The sequence below is a fragment of the Pseudophryne corroboree genome, chromosome 6 (genome assembly GCF_028390025.1).
Source record: "Pseudophryne corroboree isolate aPseCor3 chromosome 6, aPseCor3.hap2, whole genome shotgun sequence".
NCBI classification, from domain to species: Eukaryota; Metazoa; Chordata; class Amphibia; order Anura; family Myobatrachidae; genus Pseudophryne; species Pseudophryne corroboree.
Genome location: NC_086449.1, coordinates 359,614,421 through 359,637,487, shown reverse-complemented (window position 1 = coordinate 359,637,487; position 23,067 = coordinate 359,614,421). Strand labels below are relative to the sequence as shown.

The following is a 23,067-nucleotide window of genomic DNA, read 5'->3' as shown; positions in this document are numbered from 1 at the left end:
TGTATTTTTTTTGTGTATCATTGATCACTGTTAAATGGACAGATCTGATTCATACCCCTTTCAACCCACCAGCAATAACCCGGGTTATTACATGTGAACACGCAGCAACCCGGGTTGTGGCGCAGTCTGAAAGGGGCCAGTTGAAATAATCTGGGTCGAGTGACCTGGTTTTTCAACTCGGGTAGCGAGCACTTTCAACCCGGTTCACAGTGCGGTATGAACGGGTAAGCTGGGTCAATGCGGATAAGATTTACCAGCAGGCGGGATGCCGGCAGCGGGGTGAGCGCAAACAGTCCCCTTGTGGGCTGAGTGGGTCGCTGCGATCGCCACATATTCCATTCCCACTCCATGGGTGTCGTGTACACCCACGAGTGGCAATAGTCCTGTTTTGCAGGGATTCCGGCTGGTGGCATTGTCGGCTGCCGGGATTCCGGCGTTGGTATCCCGACAGCCAGCAAATGAAACGCATCCCATCTATTTCTCTTTTACTTTTCATCTATTAATTGTTCCATATGTGTGTACCTATAAACTAAACCATTACTTACCATATTTATGTATGTATGAAATAAATACATTCTTTTTCCATTTCTATAGACCTACACATTAATAAAAAATGAACACGGAGCTTGGCACCTGGAAGCCCCACAGACCTCGTGGCCCAATTGCGGGCATGTATAACAGTCCAGGTCCTAAGTATGCCCTTCCAGGAAATACCGGTAAGTGATATTTATAGTAAGTAAAATACATTTCTGTCTTAGGGCCTGATTCAGAGATGGATGCAATGCTGATTTTGTACACAGTGGAGCGATTTTTTTTTTTGCCACTACACATGCGTCTAAAGTGTACTTCTCACGTGCTGCGATTATCATGGGGTGGCGGTCACAGGTTACATACGATATCCCGGTGGTTGGGATGATGGCAGACATACTGGCGCTGGGAATCCCGGCACCTGTAGAGTGAGGTAGCTAACCCTGATCCCTAACCCTCTCTCACTGCAGCTCAAACCTCCACCTACCACAGCCTAACCCTTCCTGGTGGTACCTAAACCTAGCCCCCCTCCATCCCTTCCCACAGCCTAAATCTAACCCTCCCTCACCCAGCAGCCGAACCCTCCCCGATGGTGCCTAAACCCGCCCTCCCCCCCCCATCCCTTCCCACAGCCTAAATCTAACCCTCCCTCACCCAGCAGCCGAACCCTCCCCGGTGGTGCCTAAACCCGCCCTCCCCCCCCCTCTCCCCCCATACCTTCCCACAGCCTAAATCTATCCCTCCCTCACCCAGAAGCCGAACTCTCCCCGGTGGTGCCTAAACCCACCCTCCTCCCCTCCCCCCCATCCCTTCCCACAGCCTAAATCTAACCCTCCCTCCCCCCCAGCAGCCTAACCCTCCCCGGTGGAGCCTAAACTTAAACCTCCCCATTCCCGCAGCCTAAACCTAGGCAAGGCCTAACTCTTAAGAGCTTTCTACAATATACTGAATATTTGTAACTAAACAGAGTCTTTACTTTCATGTCATCCTATTTTTTCAATGGCTTCTTTATTATTATTTGTATTACATATGTTATTATGGGATTTTTAGAGTATACGTTCAAAATGTCGACATGGTCTAAATGCTGTTATTCAGACCATTCGGGAAGTTGACACTGAACATATCAATATCCACAAAATCGACAATAACAAAATATTGACACAGGATTTTTGCAAATTGTAGGGTTAGAGTTAGTTTTAAGATTAGGCTGCGGAAAATTTTGATAGAAATGAAATGGTAAAAGGGAGAAACTGTTGCACTGAAATGATAATGTCTATCTCATATAGATATATATGAAGGTACCCCTAATCTTAATACTGTATCAGTTAATCATACAGATAAAGGGAGTGCTACCACAGACCATATAAGAGTACATATAGTAGAAAAAGGAAAGGAAAAGGATCTGTTTTCGGTGCACAAACGTATACATTTTTAATAAAATATAACTTCCAATGACATTTCCTATTCAGAGATGAGCATGGGGAGGGGCCTATCCCGGTGACCGCACCCACACTGTATACGTTTGTGCACCGAAAACAGATCCTTGTCCTTTCCTTTTTCTACAATTTGAAAAAGAGAAATTTGGGGATTATAAATCCTCTTCCCTAAGAAGTCACCATAAATGTCCTGCTTTGGCCATAAGTCTGCCATAGACAGTGTGCGTTAATTAGTTACTGTGAACCTGAGATGTTCATACAATAGTATCTAAAAATGCAAATATAAAGCACTTTGGGGGGTATTGAATTGTTTGAAAAGTCAGTTTGGTGTCTGTTTTTTCCTGTCTATTAGATAGGAGAAAACAGACACCGACTGACTTTTCAAACAATTGAATACCCCCCTTTGAGTCCTACTGGAAGAAAGTGCTATATAAAAAAAATAATAATAATAATCTTCCTTCTTTTATAGGGACAAAAAATAGTTGAAAAAGTTAATAAAATAAACCTAAATCCACTTATATTCTATTTAAGTATGTAATACCATTAGTATATAATAGTATAATGAGCAACCATAGATTAGTACATGTTAATGAGTTATATCTAATAATAATAATAGATTAGTACATGTTAATGAGTTATATCTAATAATAATAATAATAATAATAATAATAATAATCCTTCTTTTATAGGGACAAAAAATAGTTGAAAATGAAAATTATAAAAAAATAATAATAATAATAAAAAGTTAATAAAATCAACCTAAATCCACTTATATTCTATTTAAGTATGTAATACCATTTGTATATAATAGTATAATGAGCTACCATAGATTAGTACATGTTAATGAGTTATATCTGGCACAATGAAGCTGGAACATGGGATATCCATCAAATGCTGTAAGTAAAGACAGAGGCGTAGTGTGGGCTCATAGTGCCCGGAGCCAGCGCATAGCAAACTTGTGGGGGAACGTTAAAGTGAATGGAATGGTAGGGGTCAGTAATAGTGTGTGTGCGTGCCTAACTAGTGTGTGTAACTGCCCGACAAACTTTATATTGGCAGCATGCAAATAGGTGTTTATTATACTGATTATAGAACAAATAGCAAAAATCAGGTGCAGTAGATCAAAATATTTAATCTCAAATGATCTCCTTTACAATAGCTGTCACTCCTAGATGAATAATTCTGAGATATTAAGATGAACAGAAAGACATATGTGGTTACTAGTAACCACCTAAAGAGCGCAATAATTGTCACATATAAGTCTAAATTATTTAAGCATCTAATACCACCGTCTGAGAAACCACCAAAGGAAAACAGTGGAGAAACGCATCAAGGCCCCGCGAATGGCAGCTCCACTGACCTTTATTGAAAGGATTTCAATTTGCCTCTACACCGTGGATTAGGATTGCGTTGCTCCAAACATCACCAGTGTACTCAGTCCCTCCCAGATATGCAGACTTACTCAGCAAATATAGCTACAGTCCGGAGACTGAGGAATTTGTTGCCTGTTGGGACATTGTCATAACTGCAGGGGAGGTTGAGTAAGTGATGCTCCATATATTGATTTGGAGGATATTGGAACAGAGATTTAGGCCCTGTTACTTGAGAAATTGTCAGCCTGTATATCATAGGAGGATGTGCTGACTACTATATCCACCACAGGTGCACTGTTTGGATGCTGGCACCTTGTCATTTTTATTTATCAAAGATACATTGGTGCGTTACACACTGGTTTGATTCCCATTCAAGCATTACATTATATATGACCCTCTAGTATTATTGCCAAGAATCCTTCAGGAATAACTGAATCCATCATGAGGCTGAAAACATCTCATACTGCTAATACTGTTAATCTCCTTGGGACAGTACCAGTTGATTCGCTGATTCCTAACTTTAGCTCTATTTCTGCAGTGGGGTACACTGGGATTCCACAGGGAATAATATCAGGGTGTAGAGTTGGATCTTGATCCGAGGCACCAACAGGCTAAAGCTTTCAATGTTCCTAAGATGCACTGCACCACCTCCTCCATATCCCCGCCTCCAAGCACTGGAGCTCAGTTTGTAAGTTGGTGCCTGCAATGCAGGCAGCTAACAGGATGGGCTGCTCTAAGCAGCCCTAAAAAGAGCTTTTTTGAGAAGAAAGAAGACTTCAAGGCTCCATCACCTCCCCCAGCGGCGATGTATACTCCTGCGCCCTGGTTGCCGGGTACTTACAGCGGAGGCGCTCTGGTCTCATCAGGCACACATCACCGCTGCTGCTCTCCTGGATCGCGTGACCGCACTTACAGGGAGCTAAGAGGGTCCCCCAGGTGGGACCCGCCGAAGTCGCGTTCCAAAGGCGGTCCCTGGAGACGGACCGCGCCGCTGGCGTAGACACTGTGGCCGTGCAGGGATCCCACTATATCCACCAGGGCAAGGAGCACAGGTCGTATTTACTAAAATCCGTTTATTACAGGCTCCATAGTACCCGGTGGTGAAGTCCAGCAGAGGGGATAAGGCGCTGACCTGTAGCCCCTCCCCCAGCCCCAGGCGCCATCTACAGCAGATGTTCTGCTCCGGAGCTGCATCTCTCTCTCTCCGTCACTCCCTGTCAGCGTTTGGACGCCATTACACAGAGCTGCGCTGATTCTGGGACTGCCGGGCACTGTCTTCTCTGTAAAGCCGCCTGCCTCATCAGCGCTGTGCATTTACAGGACACTTAAGTATTCTACATGTCGTTTAGACAGTGCTAGTTAAGAACAAGTGCATAACTACAGGAATATTTAGCACAAGTATTCTGTGATATACATCCAGTGTTTACTGTGCATTGTTATAGCTGTATACATACATTGTATTACTAGTCCAGTGCAGTCTTATTGTTGTGTGTAATGATTTCTTCTTTGTACATGTGACTGTGTGTGCCTATAGCTGACGTGTGGTTTCCATTCCGTGTATCACATCTTGCTATCACTATTCTGTACCCTGGGGGAAGCTAAGTGCATCAGGGTCCCATATTATATAGTGTTTCACAGGATATGCTGTTTTGTATTTTTCTCTGTGTATTTCAGTCACCATATACCACTTAAATCCTCTGTTTGTGTTTTGCATTTGCAGTCACACTCCACAGCGTTTTTTCTGTCTGGTTATATTGTACTGTTCTGCCCTAAGGCTATGTTTCCATATCATGTCTGCTACACAGGGCGGGAGATCCGTGGCTGATCCTGCATCATTCAGTGCTGATGCCACAGATTTATCTGAGGAAAATATTCCACCTGATGGTCCAGGTACCGGAGGTTCTGTACCCCTCAGTCAGTCTGCAGCACCAGTGGCACACCAAGTCCCACCTTGGCCTGGTTTTTCTAATTTACTGACTATGCTAGTAACAAGACTTACGCCCCCTCCTGTGCCATTACAGCCACATATTGTCCCTGTAGTTCATCCGCCATGGGCGGATACTCTGGCTACTCAGTTACAGCAATTAAATCAGTCTTTGGTTGAACAAAAGCCTAACCCTTGCCCTCCTAGGACCAAGGTGCCATCTAAGCGGGCCATTTCTTCATCACAATCCACTCATGTTTCAGATACTTCATCTGATGAAGATGGGGTATATACTGACCCATCAGACACTGATGCAGATGCTTCTGATGAGGAATCTACAACGCAGGTTGATGTTCCTGCCCTATTGGAGGCTATCAAACTGATTCTTCAGATTGAGGATGAAACTGATCCTCCAGATACATCTAAGAAACCTGATAAGTTCAAACGTCAGAAGGTTACTAAATTATTTTTGTTACATTCTGACCATTTGGTTGACATACGTCAGGAATCCTGGGAGTCTCCAGGGAAGAAATTCTCCCTGTCTAAAAAAGATGTTAGCTCGTTACCCCTCTCTGCAGATTTAAGTAAGAATTGGAAAGCCCCACTAACCGTGGACTGACATGTAACTTGTCTTGTGGTGTCTTCTACTCTGCCTGTCACTACTGTCACCTCTCTGAAGGAACCGACGGATAAGTGTGTGGAGGGTTGCTTAAAGTCTATTTACACTCTTGCGGGTGCTATACATAGACCCACTATAGCTGATTCTTGGGCTGCAAAAGGTATTGAAGCCTGGGTTCAAGCTGTTGAGACAGAGCTACCTCTGAATTTTTCTGATAATGCCAGTGTCTTTCCTATATTACCACAGCGTCTCATTACATTCAGGAGGCGGCCTCTGATGCCGGTGTTCTGGCGGCCAAAGCATCTACTACGTCCATTCTGGCTCGTCGAATTCTGTGGTCGCGGTCCTGGTCGGTAGACCTGGGCTCTAAAAAGGCCTTGGAGGTGATCCCTTTTAAGGGAGACATCCTATTTGGGCAAGATTTGAACAAGATTGTTGCTGATTTAGCATCTGCTAAAACTGCAGGTCTGCCAAGTACTTATCCTTCGGCTCCGAAGGCTAAGAGTACCACTTTTCGTTCCTTTCGACTTCCAGGTAAAGCAAAGGGTCAGGCGTACCCGAAACAGGCTTGCACTTCCAAAACCTCTAAGCCCAAGCCTAAACATTCTTGGGCTGCCCAACAGCCTGCTTAAAGACCAGACAAGCCTGCCGCATGATGGGGCGGGCCTCACCCTGGGGGATCCCAGGGTGGGAGGCCGACTTCTGCGGTTCACCCAGGTAAGGTTACAGACCACTTCGGACGCCTGGGTGAGGGAAGTCGTCGCTCGCGTATACGCCATCTCTTTCAGGACACGTCCCCTTCACAGGTTTTGCTCGACAATTATCCCTTCGGATCCGTTGAAAGCAAAAACTCTACGTTTGGTGGTGCAATCCCTCCTGGACACAGGAGTGATAGTGCTGGTGCCTCTCAACCTCAAATCTTTGAACAAATTTCTGAAGGTATCCAAATTCCGTATGGAAACTCTTCGTTCTATTGTTCTGGCTTTGGAGCCCAAGGATTATATGGTATCCCTGGATTTACAGGATGCTTACCTACACATACCTATTGCCGTATCACATCAGCAGTATCTGCGGTTTGCTATTGGCAACCTACATTATCAATTCGAAGCCTTGCCCCTTGGATGTCATGACGGCCATTCTCTGTCGGCAAGGTATCAGGATCCTGCCATCTCTGGATGACTTGCTGATCCTGGCGAACTCCCCAAAGGTTCTCACCCATTATCTGGAACTGACGGTCCAATTCCTACAAGCATATGGGTGGCTCATCAATTGGAAAAAGTCCTCAGTGGTCCCTGCTCAGAGCATGGTGCACATGGGGGCATTACTGGACACACACAACCAGCATTTGTTCTTGTTTCCAGAGAAGGTCCTGAAGCTTCAGGACAGGATAAGATGTTTCCTTTCTCGCCCATGAGTGTCGATACACTCGGCAATGCAAGTACTAGGCCTCATGGTGTCGGCCTTCGACATGGTAGAGTACGCTCAATTTCACTTTTGCCCTCTGCAGAAGTTGATCCTTGCCAGGTGGGACAGCCTGCCTCACGGGATCAGATCTCACATGATCTCCTTGACTGTGGAGGTTCATCTGTCACTGAGCTGGTGGCTACAGGACCATCAACTGAGCAGCAGTCATCCCTTCTGAATCTCCAACTGGGTCCTCCTAATGACGGATGCCAGTCTGCGGGGTTGGGGAGCGGTGTTGGAGCAACACTCTCTTCAGGGTCGGTGGACCAGGGAGGAATCTCTCCTCCCAATAAATATTCTGGAGTTGCGGACAGTGTTCAATGCTCTGAAACTTGCCATGACTCTGGTACTGAACAGGCCTGTTCAAGTACAGTCTGAGAATGCCTCCACGATGGTGTACATAAATCATCAAGGCGGCACGCGAAGCCGCATGGCAATGATGGAAGTGTCGAGGATTCTTCAATAGGCGGAATGCCATCTGCTAGCCATATCGGCAGTGTTCATTCCGGGGGTCCTCAACTGGGAAGCGGACTTCCTCAGTCATCAGGACGTACACGCCGGAGAGTGGAGCCTTCATCCAGAAGTATTTCAACTCCTAGTGGACAAGTGGGGCCATTTCCGGTCCCGTGGAACGCATGCTGGAACGCGGAAGTAAATATCCCGCGATCTCGTCCTGGATTTGTTTTATGTTCTCTACGTCTACTGTAATACTTTGAATTACACGTATGAGACTTACAAATATAAAAACTGGTCTCATAGATAGGAAATATTAAAGGTAATATAGAATTAGAGTGTGTTATCTTAATAGAAATCATTACCCATGCTCCTTCACTACTTCCTGTTTCATAGCATAAATATCCTGTCTATCACTGTCTGGGCACACACCTTGAAAAAGACCTTTGGGTCGAAACGGCGTTGGTGCTCCTAGACAGTGATCTATTCGTGTTTTTATTGCGTCCTCCTGTTACCATCCAAATCTTGAAGGTATAGTACAAGGGTGTTACCTGGGTGGAAGTCCGGAATTCGCCTATGTCAGTCTCATTTCATCTGACCCACCTTTTGTATATATACCTTGTGATGGTAATATATAAGGAGAAATTTTTATGTAATTTTTAAATACTGTGACAATAAACAAGCTTTTTTGGAAAAAGACGGCTTCAGTCATATCCTTTTAAAGAAACCGCTACATGAGGATACCCACACTCCAAGAAAGTGAGTGTGGTATGTTCAATTGAACAAATTTCGTTTTAACTTCATTGTCCTTTATTCATGAATTGATAAAAGATACCTTGATATGTATGCTGTTACACTTTTTTAAGTGAGTTTTGGTACGTTTATCCTTGAATGAAAAGGTGGTGAGGAACTATCTCTTTCTCAGCTATCAAGATTTCCACTACACAGGGTTCTCTTTCCCGTTGGAGAAGTCACTGGAGTCATCTATATCATTTTATAACAAACATTACTACACATTGTGTGCCCCTTTCCCATTCTTGTTTCCTATGTACTTCACGTTGGAGATTTATCCGAACTGAAAAGAAAAAAAATTCATTATACACATTGGATGTGAAAGAAATTCATATTGATACCAGCTCGTCGAGATTTCATGTGATGTATATATAATTATTTATATGCTCTATTTTGTTTTAATTATTTAGTATCGCCTTTGATTTCCCCTCAACTATCTTTATATTTCCCATTATTGTATGTGGTTTGAGATTGGGCAAATCACAAGAGGAGTGAGATTGGGCTGACACTTTAAACCGCGCCAGAATACACACACCATATTAGTATTCAGGGGCCTACCAGATGTAGACCTGATGGCGTCTCGACACAATTACAAGGTTCCGGTCTTCGGAGCAAGAACAAGGGATCCTCAAGCGATCCTCAAGTAGCATTCGTGGACGCACGGGCAATTCCATGGAACTTCAGGCTGCCGTACTTGTTCCCTCTGGTGTCACTCCTGCCCAGGGTAATAAGGAAGTTCAAGCAAGAAGGAGGAATACTACTTCTAATCGCTATAGCGTGGCCCAGACGGCATTGGTTCTCAGACCTGCAGGGTCTCTCGGTAGAGCATCTTCTTCTGATTCCGCAACACACAGACCTCCTCGTTCAGGGCCCTTGTGTCTACCAGGATCTGGCCCGACTGGCTTTCATGGCGTGGCTCTTTAAGCTTCACTCCTGAGGGCCAAAGGATTTTCTGAGGTGGTCATTCAAACTATGTTGAAAGTCCGTAAACCAGCTTCGGCTTGGATTCATTACAGGGTCTGGAATTCTTACTTCACCTTGTGTGCAGCTAAGAATTACGATGTCAGTACTGCCAAACTTTTGGCTTTTCTGCAACTGGGCCTTCATCTGTCCTTCCTCAAGGTTCATATATCTGTCATATTGGGGTGGTTTCAGAGAAAGATTGCGTCTCTTTCTGATGTTCACACTTTCACTCAGGTTTTTTACAGATTCAGCCCTCCCTATGTCCCTCCTGTGGCTCCTTGGGATTTGTCTCTTGTTCTGAATGCTCTGCAAGAGTCTCCATTTGAGCGTCTTGAGTCTGTGGACCTTCAATGGCTTACGCTTAAGGTCTTGTTTTTGCTTGCTGTTGCCTCTGCTAGACGGATTTCAGACTTGGCTGCCTTATCATGTCGTCACCCTTTCTGATTTTTCACTGTGACCGTGCGGTTCTTAGAACTCGTCCTGGTTATCTACCTAAGGTGGTGTCCTCTTTCCACCTTAACCAAGAGATTTTGTTTCCGGCCTTTATCTCTTTATCCTCCAAAGTGCGTTCTTTGGATGTGGTATGGGCTCTCCATATCTCAGTGAAGAGAACCACCTCCCTTAGGAGATCTGATTCTCTCTTTGTTCTTTTGGTTTTCACAAACGTGGCTGGCCTGCGAATAAGCAAACTTTGGCCACATGGACTAGAATGGTGATTGCACAAGCTTATGCGCAGGCTGGACTTAAAGCTCCTGCTGCTATCAAGGCCCATTCTACTCGGTCGGTGTCTGTTGGACCTTCTTGGATGGATCACCACAGCGCATCCCTAGAACAATTGTGCAAGGCGGCTACGTGGTCCTCAGTGAACACGTTCATAAGCTTCTATGACTTTGATACCTCCGCCTCCCAGGATTCCTCCTTTGGACGCCGGGTTCTTGAGCCCGCTACAGTGCATCCCCTCCCATGAGGAACTGCTTTAGGACATCCCCGATGTTATTCCCTGTGGAATACCAGTGTACCCCGCTGCAGGAAAGGAGATTTATGGTAAGATTTACCATTATTAAATCTCTTTCTGCGAGGTACACTGGATTCCACAGGGCGCCCACCCTGATACACTTAGCTTCTTTGGGTTTGTATGGCATTAGCCGCTTGTACCTTCTCCTGACGTGAGAATGTGGTTCTATGTGGCTAACATCCACCGTCTCTTTTACCTGCTACTGCATTGGACTGGTTAACAAAACTGAGCTCCAGTGCCTGGAGGAAGGGATATAGAGGAGGCGGTGCAGTGCATCTTAGGAACAGTCAAAGCTTCAGCCTGTTGGTATCTTGGATCAAGATCCAACTCTACACCTCGATGTTATTCCCTGTGGAATCCAGTGTACCTTGCAGAAAGAGATTTAATCATGGTAAGTCTTACCATAAATATAATTTTATGTGTTCTGGACTGTTTATATATATATATATATATATATATATATATATATATATATATATATAAAATATGAGGGATATATAGAGACTACTGGTGTCTACAATAAGGTAGTATACCAAATTGATATAAAAATAATTACAATTTATTAACGCAGTATATCACATTGGATACATAAAAAAACACATGAAAAAAAATGGGACAGTATCAAAACACAGCTGAACTATAATACTTAAAAAAATTAGTAAAAAACTACAATAAACTATTTAAAAAAGGTTATTCCTTATCTGGATATGAGGTCAGTACTGGTCCACCAACGCGTTTCGTCCAATAGACTTCATCAAGGGGAAGTCTATTGGACGTAACGTGTTGGGAGACCTGTACTGACCTCATATCCAGATAAGGAATAACCTTTTTTAAATAGTTTATTGTAGTTTTTTTACTCATTTTTTAAGTACTATAGGTCAACTGTGTTTTGTATATTGTCTCATTTTTTTCATGTGTTTTTTCATGTGTCTAATGTGATATACTGTGTTAATAAATTGTAATTATTTTTATATCAATTTAGTATACTACCTTATTGTAGACACCAGTGGTTGCTATATATCCCTCTTCTTTTCTATACCAATCTCATTTATTCATGGAAATTACCATCTCTGTTCTTATTTGAGGGGAGGAGCTAACGCCTCATAAGTATTAGTGGGGAGTGTCTAACCGTTTACAATTACGTTACACATATCTGATACGTGTTTTATATATATCTATATCTATACAGTGGCGGGTCTTGCCACGGGCAAGCGGTACTTTTGCCCGGGGCTCCGCCTTCCGGAGGGTGCCGGCGCCATCCGGAGGGCGCCGCACCAGGGCAAGATCCGCCACTGTGCCCCCCGCAGTGCCCTGCTGTGCCCCCCTGCTTTGAAGGGAACCAGACGCGTAGCGTCTAGTTTCCCTTCATTGAGAGGACCTTAGTTGTGCGGTGCGCGATGACGTCATTGCGCACCGCACAGCAAAGGTCCTCTCCATGAAGGGAAACTAGACGCTACGGTCTAGTTTCCCTTCATGTAGAGGACCTTTGCTGTGCGATGCGCGATGACTTCATAATTGACCTCTAGTGTCTATGCTGTTCTATGGGAGAGACGTAATAACGTCTCTCCCATAGATCGAAGAGAGGAGAGGAGAAGAGCGGCGCCGCCGGCGGAGGGGGTCTGCAGCGGTCTGGATCAGGAACGGGGATGGTAAGTATACTTTTTTTTTATTTAGTTTTTCTTTCAGCGTCGTGACCACGCCCCCACTTGAAGCCACACCCCTATATTTTGCCCAGGGCGCCACATGGCCAAGAACCGGCCCTGTATCTATTGTGACAAGAACACTGGGATAGTGTTTGAGGGCAGGTATATTTGTCCCAGGTTCTTGTCTTACATGTTTTAGAAAATGTTAACTTCTAGGAAAAATGCTTTTTGTTTTGTCTGAACCTTTTCAGTTTGCTGTAAAAGCTGGGTAAAGGCTCTGAGAGAGAGATAAGGCGAGTTCTAGACATTGGGCCCAGTTCGGGTCTTTGGCCTCACAGAGGGCTAATCAGGGTTTCAGCTGTGTAAGAGTGTTATAGTGCTTCTAACCTGATTAGTATGGGCAGACTGCCTGGGAAGGCTGCAGGATCTGTGTGTGAGAGACACACTTTCTGATGCAAGTAAGCTATACAGTATGTACTGACGAACTCTGTGTTTTGTTTAGTGACAGTTAGGAATATCTTATGTTTAGTTAGTGCCGGACAGGCAAGGTATTTTTATTTTGGGGTTTGTTTTATTTTCTGTTTCAATAAAACTGGCCGGGGTCAGTTGTACCAGAAACTGGACTTGTGTTGTTCCTCAGCTGCTGCGTGCGGCCATATTCCCCAGGAAAAGGCGCCTTGCACCCCTACAGTGTTACAACTTGGTGGAGAATGCGAGCACACCGTTCTGCGCATAAGTGAAAGCAGCAGCTTTGTGAGGCCTGCAGAAAACGGTGGTTTATGCAGATACAGCCCAGTGTGAAGTTACTGAGACTCACCCCTGAGGGTTTGATATATGTCTTGGGTGAAAGCAGCTACAAAGCCGCCTGAAAAATCTGTCGACATGGAGGATCTGCTTAAAGCCTTGCTGCAAGCTACAGCGGCTCAGCAGGAGGCCAACCGACAGCAGCAGGTGGCAATGGAGGAAAATAGGAGACAACAGCAGGTGGCAATGGAGGAAAATAGGAGACAACAGCAGGTGGCAATGGAGGAAAATTGGAGACTACAGCAGGAGGCCAACAGACAGCAGCAGGTGGCAATGGAGGAAAATATAAGACAGCAGCAGGTGGCAATGGAGGAAAATAAGAGACAACAGCAGGCAGTTGTTGATGAACTTTACAGGCAACAGCGTCAGGATAGAGAGGCCTTAGCAGAAGTGGTGCAGAGACTTGCAGCTCGGGTTGGAGATGTGGCCGTCAGTGCTCCAACCAGCTCTAGTTCTATACGGGCCAGTCACTTCCTGCAGAAAATGACAGAGGCTGATGATGTGGAGGCCTATCTGACCACGTTTGAAAGGACTGCCGAGCGTGAGAACTGGCCGAAAGCACAGTGGGCCAGTCTGCTGGCACCTTTCCTGTCAGGTGAGCCCCAAAAAGCTTACTTTGATTTAAGCCCTGCTGAGGCTCGGGACTATGATAAACTAAAGACTGAGATCCTGACCCGCCTGGGAGTCACGCTGTCAGTACGAGCACAACGGGTGCACCGTTGGCTGTACGCCATGGAGAAGCCTCCGCGCTCCCAGATGCACGACCTTATTCAGCTAACAAAAAAATGGCTACAGCCAGAGACATTAACTGGTCCCCAGATGGTGGAAAGAGTCGTCATGGACCGCTACTTGAGATCTTTGCCCATGGTCCTGCGCAAGTGGGTGAGCCATGGAAACCCGGGTACTGCTGACCAATTAGTGGACATGGTAGAGAGGTATTTGGCAGCAGAGGAACTACTGATGACCACCCAGCAACCCATAGATCCTCGACAGCGCCCTTCAGTAAAGACTGGTAAGACTGTTCCGTGGGAAAACGTTGCTGGGCAGTTAAGAGAACGCAAGGCTGGAGAGACTGTAAACACTGGCCCTGGAGACAGGCCAATGGGGCTAGAACGGTCTATGCTGCCCAAACGGGTTGATAATCGTGTGGTTAAATGTTTTAGGTGTGGTATGCCAGGTCATGTTATTGCCAATTGCCCAGTCACGCAAGAACCCATGCAATGTGATGCTGCCTTTGAATGTCGCAGAATGTCTTTCTTTGCTAGGTTAGCCTGTACTGTGGTACCTTCACCTGAGCTGGAAAAACAAATGTGTGATGTGTTCTTAGAGGGTAACCGGGTAGAGGCCTTGCTAGATTCAGGAAGTTTAGTTACCCTCGTGAAAGCTGGGTTAGTGAACCCCTTAAAGGTCCAGCAAATACCTATTGGGGTAACTTGCATACATGGGGATACCCAACATTATGCCACTGCTGAGGTGAATATAGAAACTTGTTGTGGGTCAGCAATGGTTAAAGTGGGACTGGTCCCTACCTTGGTGCATGAGGCCATAATAGGGAGGGATTTTCCTCATTTTTGGAAACTGTGGGAATCACGGTTATCAACAGATGTGAGAAGTAAAAAGCCAGTTGATAATACCGGTGATTTTATGGGTGTACGTGGGTCTTCGGAGCTTTCTGGCCCTTTGCCTTTTGCTAGTTTGGCTGGGGAAGTGACAGATGGGGAGTCCAGTGAGGACCCTCTTGCCGGGAACAGAGACATAGTAGTTAGAACTGAAAGCGTGCCTGACCTGGAGGTAAAGAAGGATCTGTTTGCGTCTGAACAGTTAAAGGATCCTACCTTAATAAAGGCTAGAGAGAATGTTAAGATTGTTAATGGGGAACCTGTGGTACCAGGTGACAGGGTTACGTATCCCCACATGGCCATCTGTAATGAGCTCTTGTACCACATTGTCAAAAGGGGTGAGGATGTGGTGGAACAGCTGGTAGTTCCCCAGCCTTATCGGAGAACGGTACTAGATTTAGCTCATAGTCACGTTACCGCAGGACATTTAGGGGCAGAAAAAACCACTGAAAGAGTTTTACAAAGGTTCTTTTGGCCAGGGGTTTATAAAGAAGTGTCTGAATATTGTTCTTCCTGTCCTGAATGCCAGTATCATGCCCCTAGACCCCATTTCAGGAGCCCACTAGTTCCCATGCCTATTATAGAGGTCCCGTTTGACAGAATAGCCATGGATCTCGTGGGGCCCTTGTTAAAGTCTGCTCGGGGCCATCAGTATATCCTGGTAATTATGGACTATGCCACTCGATATCCTGAGGCTGTCCCTTTACGCACTATCACAACCAAGGCGATAGCTAGGGAGCTGGTGCAGGTATTTAGTAGAGTGGGAATACCAAAAGAAATTTTGACTGACCAAGGTACTCCATTTATGTCAAGGATCATGAAAGAGTTGTGCAAGTTATTTAAGGTCACTCACCTCAGGACGTCCATCTACCATCCCCAAACTGACGGGTTGGTGGAAAGGTTTAATAAAACATTAAAAAGTATGTTAAAAAAGGTTGTTGAGAGAGATGGGAAAAACTGGGATTGTTTGTTGCCCTACTTGTTAATGGCCATCAGAGAAGTTCCTCAGTCCTCTACGGGGTTTTCTCCATTTGATTTGTTGTATGGTAGACACCCCAGAGGGCTGTTGGATATTGCCAAAGAGACGTGGGAAGGACAGCCCACTCCTTATAGAAGCGTTATTGAGCATGTAACACAAATGCAGGATAGGATTGCAGCCGTGGTACCTGTTGTCAGAGAGCACATGGAACAGGCCCAAAGTGCTCAACAGAGGGTCTATAACCGGAGTGCCAAGATACGGGAATTTGCTCCTGGCGATAGAGTTCTTGTTTTGGTACCCACTGTGGAAAGCAAATTCCTAGCTAAATGGCAGGGTCCATTTGAGATTAGGGAAAAAGTGAATGAGGTTAATTACAAAGTATACCAGCCGGGAAAGAGAAAACCCGAACAGATCTACCATGTTAACTTAATCAAACCCTGGAAAGATAGGTTGTCTCTGTCAGCGGAGCCTTGCCCTTCGGTGTCTTCACCCCGGTTGCTTCCCGCAGTGAAGGTGTCAGAGACATTATCAGCTGATCAGAACAATCAGGTTAAAGAATTTCTCATCCAAAATAGGGAGGTATTTTCAGAGCTGCCTGGCCGAACGACCATAATAAAACATGACATTGTCACAGAACCAGGGGTCAGGGTTCATTTAAAGCCATATAGGATTCCTGAAGCTCAGCGAGAAGCTATTTCTAAGGAAGTTAAAACCATGTTAGAACTTGGAGTCATAGAGGAGTCTAACAGTGAGTGGTCCAGTCCCATAGTGCTCATCCCGAAGCCCGACGGTAGCATACGCTTCTGTAATGACTTTCGTAAGTTAAATGAGGTGTCCAAGTTTGACGCATACCCCATGCCCCGTGTGGATGAGCTTGTAGAAAGGCTGGGAACAGCCAGGTTTCTCACCACATTGGACCTGACCAAAGGTTACTGGCAAATACCTTTATCTGATAGCGCCAAAGAAAAAACAGCCTTTTCGGTTCCGGAGGGGCTGTACCAGTATAAGATGTTACCCTTTGGGTTGCATGGGGCTCCAGCAACCTTTCAACGGGCGATGGATAAAATTTTGAGGCCCCATAGAAAATATGCAGCTGCCTATTTGGATGATGTGGTAATTCACAGTACAGACTGGGGGTCCCATTTGGTTAAAGTACAAGCAGTACTGGACTCAATCAGAGAGGCAGGGTTAACTGCTAACCCAAAGAAGTGCTGCCTCGCAATGGAGGAGGTCAAATACTTGGGCTTCACCATAGGCAGAGGTCTGATTAGGCCCCAATTGAATAAAGTTGATGCTATTCAAAACTGGCCTCGTCCAGTGAATAAAAAACAGGTAAGGGCTTTTTGGGGAATTACTGGGTACTATAGACGGTTTATTCCTAATTTTGCGACCACAGCGGTGCCGTTGTCAGACCTTACCAAAGGGAAGCAGTCAAATGTGGTGAAATGGAACCCTGATGCAGAAAAGGCGTTCCAAGCGTTAAAAGTGGCTTTGTGTTCACAACCGGTGTTGATAACACCAGATTTTTCAAAAGAATTTGTGGTACAGACAGATGCCTCAGAGGTAGGGATAGGTGCTGTGCTGTCCCAAACCAGAGATGGGGACGAACACCCTATCATTTATTTGAGTAGGAAACTCAATGAGCATGAAAAAAGGTATGCCATTGTGGAAAAGGAGGCTTTGGCCATTAAGTGGGCACTAGATACCTTGAGATATTACCTCTTGGGTAGACAATTCAGACTAGTGACAGACCATGCCCCTTTAAAATGGATGTATGTAAATAGAGGCAAGAATGCTCGTGTAACTAGATGGTTTCTAGCGTTGCAGGACTTTAAGTTTACTGTCGAACATAGACCGGGAACACAATTGACCAACGCAGATGCATTGTCTCGCATCTTCTGTTTGGGGGCTACAAGTGTTCCGGCCCCTAGGTCGAAACAGGGGAGGGGGATATGTGACAAGAACACTGGGATAGTGTTTGAGGGCAGGTATATTTGTCCCAGGTTCTTGTCTTACATGTTTTAGAAAATGTTAACTTCTAGGAAAAATGCTTTTTGTTTTGTCTGAACCTTTTCAGTTTGCTGTAAAAGCTGGGTAAAGGCTCTGAGAGAGAGATAAGGCGAGTTCTAGACATTGGGCCCAGTTCGGGTCTTTGGCCTCACAGAGGGCTAATCAGGGTTTCAGCTGTGTAAGAGTGTTATAGTGCTTCTAACCTGATTAGTATGGGCAGACTGCCTGGGAAGGCTGCAGGATCTGTGTGTGAGAGACACGCTTTCTGATGCAAGTAAGCTATACAGTATGTACTGACGAACTCTGTGTTTTGTTTAGTGACAGTTAGGAATATCTTATGTTTAGTTAGTGCCGGACAGGCAAGGTATTTTTATTTTGGGGTTTGTTTTATTTTCTGTTTCAATAAAACTGGCCGGGGTCAGTTGTACCAGAAACTGGACTTGTGTTGTTCCTCAGCTGCTGCGTGCGGCCATATTCCCCAGGAAAAGGCGTCTTGCACCCCTACAGTGTTACACTATATATATATATATATATATATACCAGCATAAAGAAAACCACAGCACTCGCCACCCCAGAAGTGGGGTGCAGTATCCGCACTCGCCACTAATAGGGTGGGGTGCATGTAGCCCATGGCCACCTACTCAAAAATATAGAAACAAAAAGTACAGCACTCACCAAAATAAGCTCAATTATCCTCACAACATCTATGGATAAATGAATAAATGATGGGGGTTTAGTTAGTGAATTGGCCAATGCACGGAAGCCTGCATACCGCTCCACTGTACCCCACCTTCATGCAGGTCCTACACTATCACCAAATCATCTAAATTAAAACCTGGCAACTGTATCTCATAATATAACTGCAAAAATGCCCACTTGGTGTAAGGTATACCTGCCATGAACTGCATGGCTTTTAAAGGTACACTAGTCACCTGACACTGGCTAATCATTTACTAAAGGGCAGCTGACACAGGTTTAAGATAATTGGGGTGCATGAACAGAGTTTGTGGCCACAGTTAATGAGTTAACCAGGGGTTAACCCTAGGTGGCCATGGGCTACATGCACCCAGTGCCAGATTAAGGTCCAAATGGGCCTGGAGCTGAAATTTCAAAAGGGCCTATTATGCGCTGCTGCTGGGGGTGTGACTAATGATGTGGGGGCATGACCAGCGGTGTGGGGGAGTGGTCAGCGTAAATGGGCGTGATGTGAACAAAATTAAGAAAAAGGTGCCTACCTATAAAGGTGAGAAGCCCGCCAGTGAAAAGGCATCCTCCCTGCAGCATCCGCTCCAGGAGACTTCCGGCACCGCTCCCTGAGTTCCCGGCCGATGACATTCCTCCCCCCAGTGCGCGTGTTGTCATGACAACACTCCACGCTAGACGGGAGCATGCGGGGTCCATGCAGGGTGCTTTTTTCAAGGCTCTATGCTGTTTGTTCTACAGCGTAGAGCCTTGAAAAAAGCGCCCTGTGCGGCGCTGAAACGTTGGCAAGCTATGCCCTAATTGCATTTTTGTCACACTAAAGCACTATTTTTTCACCAAGTCCACTTAGTGCCGCCTGGTTCTTATACATCGTGAGGAGGGAAGCGACAGCCCCACTCCAGAGCAGACATCTGTTGTCTGCTTTGAGAAAGGTGCTTGAGTGGCACCGAAACTTAAGCCACATAACTCAGATGTAATGCTACTTTTTCACTAAAGATTTTCTACATCTACTTGGAGTGCCGCAGTTTATTCGACACATTACACATTAACTGCTCACTGATGCACCCTGCGTATAAGGATTCCAGCAAAGAGTGCTAGTTCATTCACATGGACTATATATATATATATATATATATATATATATATATATATATATATATCTGCTCCGGTGCCCTCAGTATGAATGGTATACACAAACACTGTTCCCCCGTTACTAGGGGAAACAAACAGCGGCACTCCAGAGGCTTAATGAAAAAAGTCAAAACTGTATTTAAATAATTTGCAAAATATGCACCACCGACATTTCAGGGCTCACACGCCCCTTCTTCAAGGTGACATACAGAAAGACTATATTGAGAAGCTTACCTTAAGTAGGCAGGGATTACCGCCACCAGTGCACGGTGAGTCAAGCGCCGCGTCTCCGTCCGCCGGCTATGACGTGATCACCTCCACGCCGTCCGTTGCCTAGCGATGGGGTACAGCCGGGGACACCGCGTTCTGACTACTCCGTCTCCCACAGAGTGCTTGAAATCCAGAAAGTGTGTATTAGGCCAGTGTTGAGACTCCCACTGTGGTGAATAGACGCTGTGCACAAGCGCACAGTGGGGGTCATTCCGAGTTGATCGCTCGGTAGCAGATTTTAGCAGCATTGCACACGCTAGGCCGCCGCCCTCTGGGAGTGTATCTTAGCTTAGCAGAATTGCGAACAAAAGATTAGCAGAATTGCGAATAGAAATTCTTAGCAGTTTCTGAGTAGCTCGTGACTTACTCCTACACTGCAATCAGCTCAGCCCGTTTTGTTCCTGGTTTGACGTCACAAACACGCCCTGCGTTCGGCCAGCCACTCCCCCGTTTCTCCAGACACTCCCGCGTTTTATCCTGGCATGTCTGCATTTTTCCGCACACTCCCTGAAAACGGTCAGTTTCTGCCCAGAAACACCCACTTCCTGTCAATCACACTCCGATCACTTCAACAATGAAAATTCTTCGTTCGGACGTGAGTAAATCTACCAAGTTTGGTACTAAAATACTTAGCGCATGCGCACTGCGTACCATGCGCATTTTTGCCTTAATCGCTCCGTTGCGAAAATCGGCAACAAGCGAACAACTCGGAATGACCCCCCCCCCCCCGTGTCTATTCACTACTGCTCTGCTAAGCAAATCAGCGTGAGAGAGGGTCTGCCAACTGCGGGACACTGATAAATGGGAAACAAAGCGCTGTGAATAGCAATGCCTTAAGAAGATTTAAGAAGAGGAAAGAGAAGAATAAACGTTAAAGAAGGAATAGAGATTAAAAGAAGAAAAACCAAAATATTAAAATTAAATAAATAAAAATTAAATAAATAAATAAAAAAAAATAATAAAATCAATGTTTGCAAGCTCTCTGTTGTAATTAAGCAGCTTTTTTCTGGTCCGTTTATATGAATAATTGGTGGAGTCTATTTTTTGCCATTCAACAACCCTCACACGCTAACTGTCCCTGCAATCTACCTGTGTATCATGGATCCGTGACAGGCGTCTGTGATGCCGGGTGCTGTGTTGAGCGGTCTGTGCGTGGCTGGTCTCCTTGCAGCTGGACGCGTATTCTCCGTGCTGGCGTCTTGTGCTCCTTCCGGTGTGTCTGCTGGCTCCCGTGGGTGGGACACTGATGCCACGGGTGGACATCGGCACAGTCCATGAAAAACTAGACTGTCCAGCCAAAATCAGGACATTTGGGAGGGATGACATAAACATACACAGCGCCCCTTGCCCATATTACACCCAGTATCAGATTACATTGCATTATACACAGCCCCCCACCCCCCATATAACTCCCAGTACCACATTACACATAGCGCACACAGCTCCTCCATATGGGATGTAATCACGTTACCAGCGGTCGGCATCCTAACCGCTAGAAATCCCGACAGTCTGCATTCTGACTAACAGGGACTGTTCCCACTCGTGGGTGTCCCAAAACCCACAGACTTTGAATAGAACCTGTGGCGAGCGCAGCGAGCAAGCAAGGAGCTTCGTTGCGCTCACCCCCACCCGCCGACAATCTGGCAGCTGAGACCCTGACGTCGGTATGCTGAACGATGGGATCCCGATCGCCGGTCACCCAATCCCAACCTCCCAATATTACACCCAGCACATGACATTATACACAGCCCCCCATATTACACCCAGCACATTATACACAGCCCCCCCATATTACACCAAGCACATTACATTATATACAGGCCCCCTCCCCCATATTACACCCAGCACATTATACACAGCCCCCCCCCATATTACATCCCAGCACATTACATTTTATACAGGCCCCCTCTCCCATATTCCACCCAGTGCATTACATTATACACAGCCCCCCCATATTACACCCAACATGTTACAAACAGCATACATACCCCCCTCCCCCATATTACATACTATTATACACAGCCTTGCTCCCATATTACAGCCAGTGCCATATTACACCCAATGCCACATTACACCCCCCACCCCCATGACACTCTGCAGTCTGCACCCCTGCACCCACCTTGCTATCTTGCTCCTTCCTGTATGCACTGGGAGCCGACCTCAGTACAGTGTGGGAGGGCAGCATAGTGCAGGAACCCCAGTGAGAGCCGAAGTACAGCCAGTGAGAGGAAATCTGCTGCTGCTTCTTGTGGTGCTGGTACACGCTGCTGAGTGAGGTGGGAGGGGCTAGGCACAGGGAAGCAAAACACTGCTTCAGACGGCCTCTCAGTGTGCACAGCAGTACAGCTGACGCTGCGGCTGCACACAACCCTGCTGTGGCTGCCTGACGTCTCCCGTGCAGGCCCCGCCCCCCGCCGCTCTGGACTTGCGCATGCGCAGTCCAGATTTTTAATGACAGACCTTAAAATCCGGGAGGGCGGCCAAGGTATGCAGGGCAGCGGGAGGCTCTCTTAAAAATCGGGAGCCTCCCGCTGAATGCGGGAGGGTAGGCAAGCCTTTACCTTTAAAAGCCATGCAGTTCATGGCAGGTATACCTTACACCAAGTGGGCATTTTTGCAGTTATATTATGAGATACAGTTGCCAGGTTTTAATTTAGATGATTTGGTGATACTGTAGGACCTGCATGAAGGTGGGGTACCGTGGAGCGGTATGCAGGCTTCCGTGCATTGCCCAATTCACTAACTAAACCCCCATCGTTTATTCATTTATCCATAGATGTTGTGAGGATAATTGAGCTTATTTTGGTGAGTGCTGTACTTTTTGTTTTGATATATATATATATATTTCTCTTCTGTCCTAGAGCAGTGTTTCCCAACCTCGGTCCTCAAGGCACACTAACAGTCCTGGTTTTAGTGATATCCAGGCTTGAACACAGGTGACTTAATTAGTACCTCAGTTATTTTGATTTAACCATCTGTGCTGAAGCCTGGAAATCACTAAAACATGCACTGTTGGTGTGCCTTGAGGACCGCGGTTGGGAATGCCTGTCCTAGAGGATGCTGGGGACTCCGTAAGGACCATGGGGGTATAGACGGGCTCCGCAGGAGACATGTGCACTCTAAAGACCTTAGAATGGGTGTGCACTGGCTCCTCCCTCTATGCCCCTCCTACAGACCTCAGTTAGATCCTGTGCCCAGAGGAGACTGGGTGCACTGCAGGGGAGCTCTACTGAGTTTCTCTGAAAAACACTTTTTGTTAGGTTTTTTATTTTCAGGGAGCACTGCTGGCAACAGGCTCCGTGCATCGTGGGACTGAGGGGAGAGAAGCAGACCTACTTAAAT

The 23,067-nt window shown here is 46.0% G+C and overlaps 1 protein-coding gene across 1 annotated transcript in view; it reads left to right on the top strand.

Annotated features, from left to right (window-relative positions):
• LOC134935281 (ciliary microtubule associated protein 1A-like) overlaps positions 1–23,067 on the top strand; it is a 44,224-nt gene that overhangs the window by 6,079 nt on the left and 15,078 nt on the right. The window contains exon 2 of the mRNA XM_063930441.1: positions 595–716. Within this exon, the coding sequence (XP_063786511.1) occupies positions 614–716 (103 nt within the window). The 5' untranslated portion in view covers positions 595–613. The remainder of the gene's footprint in view (positions 1–594; positions 717–23,067) is intronic.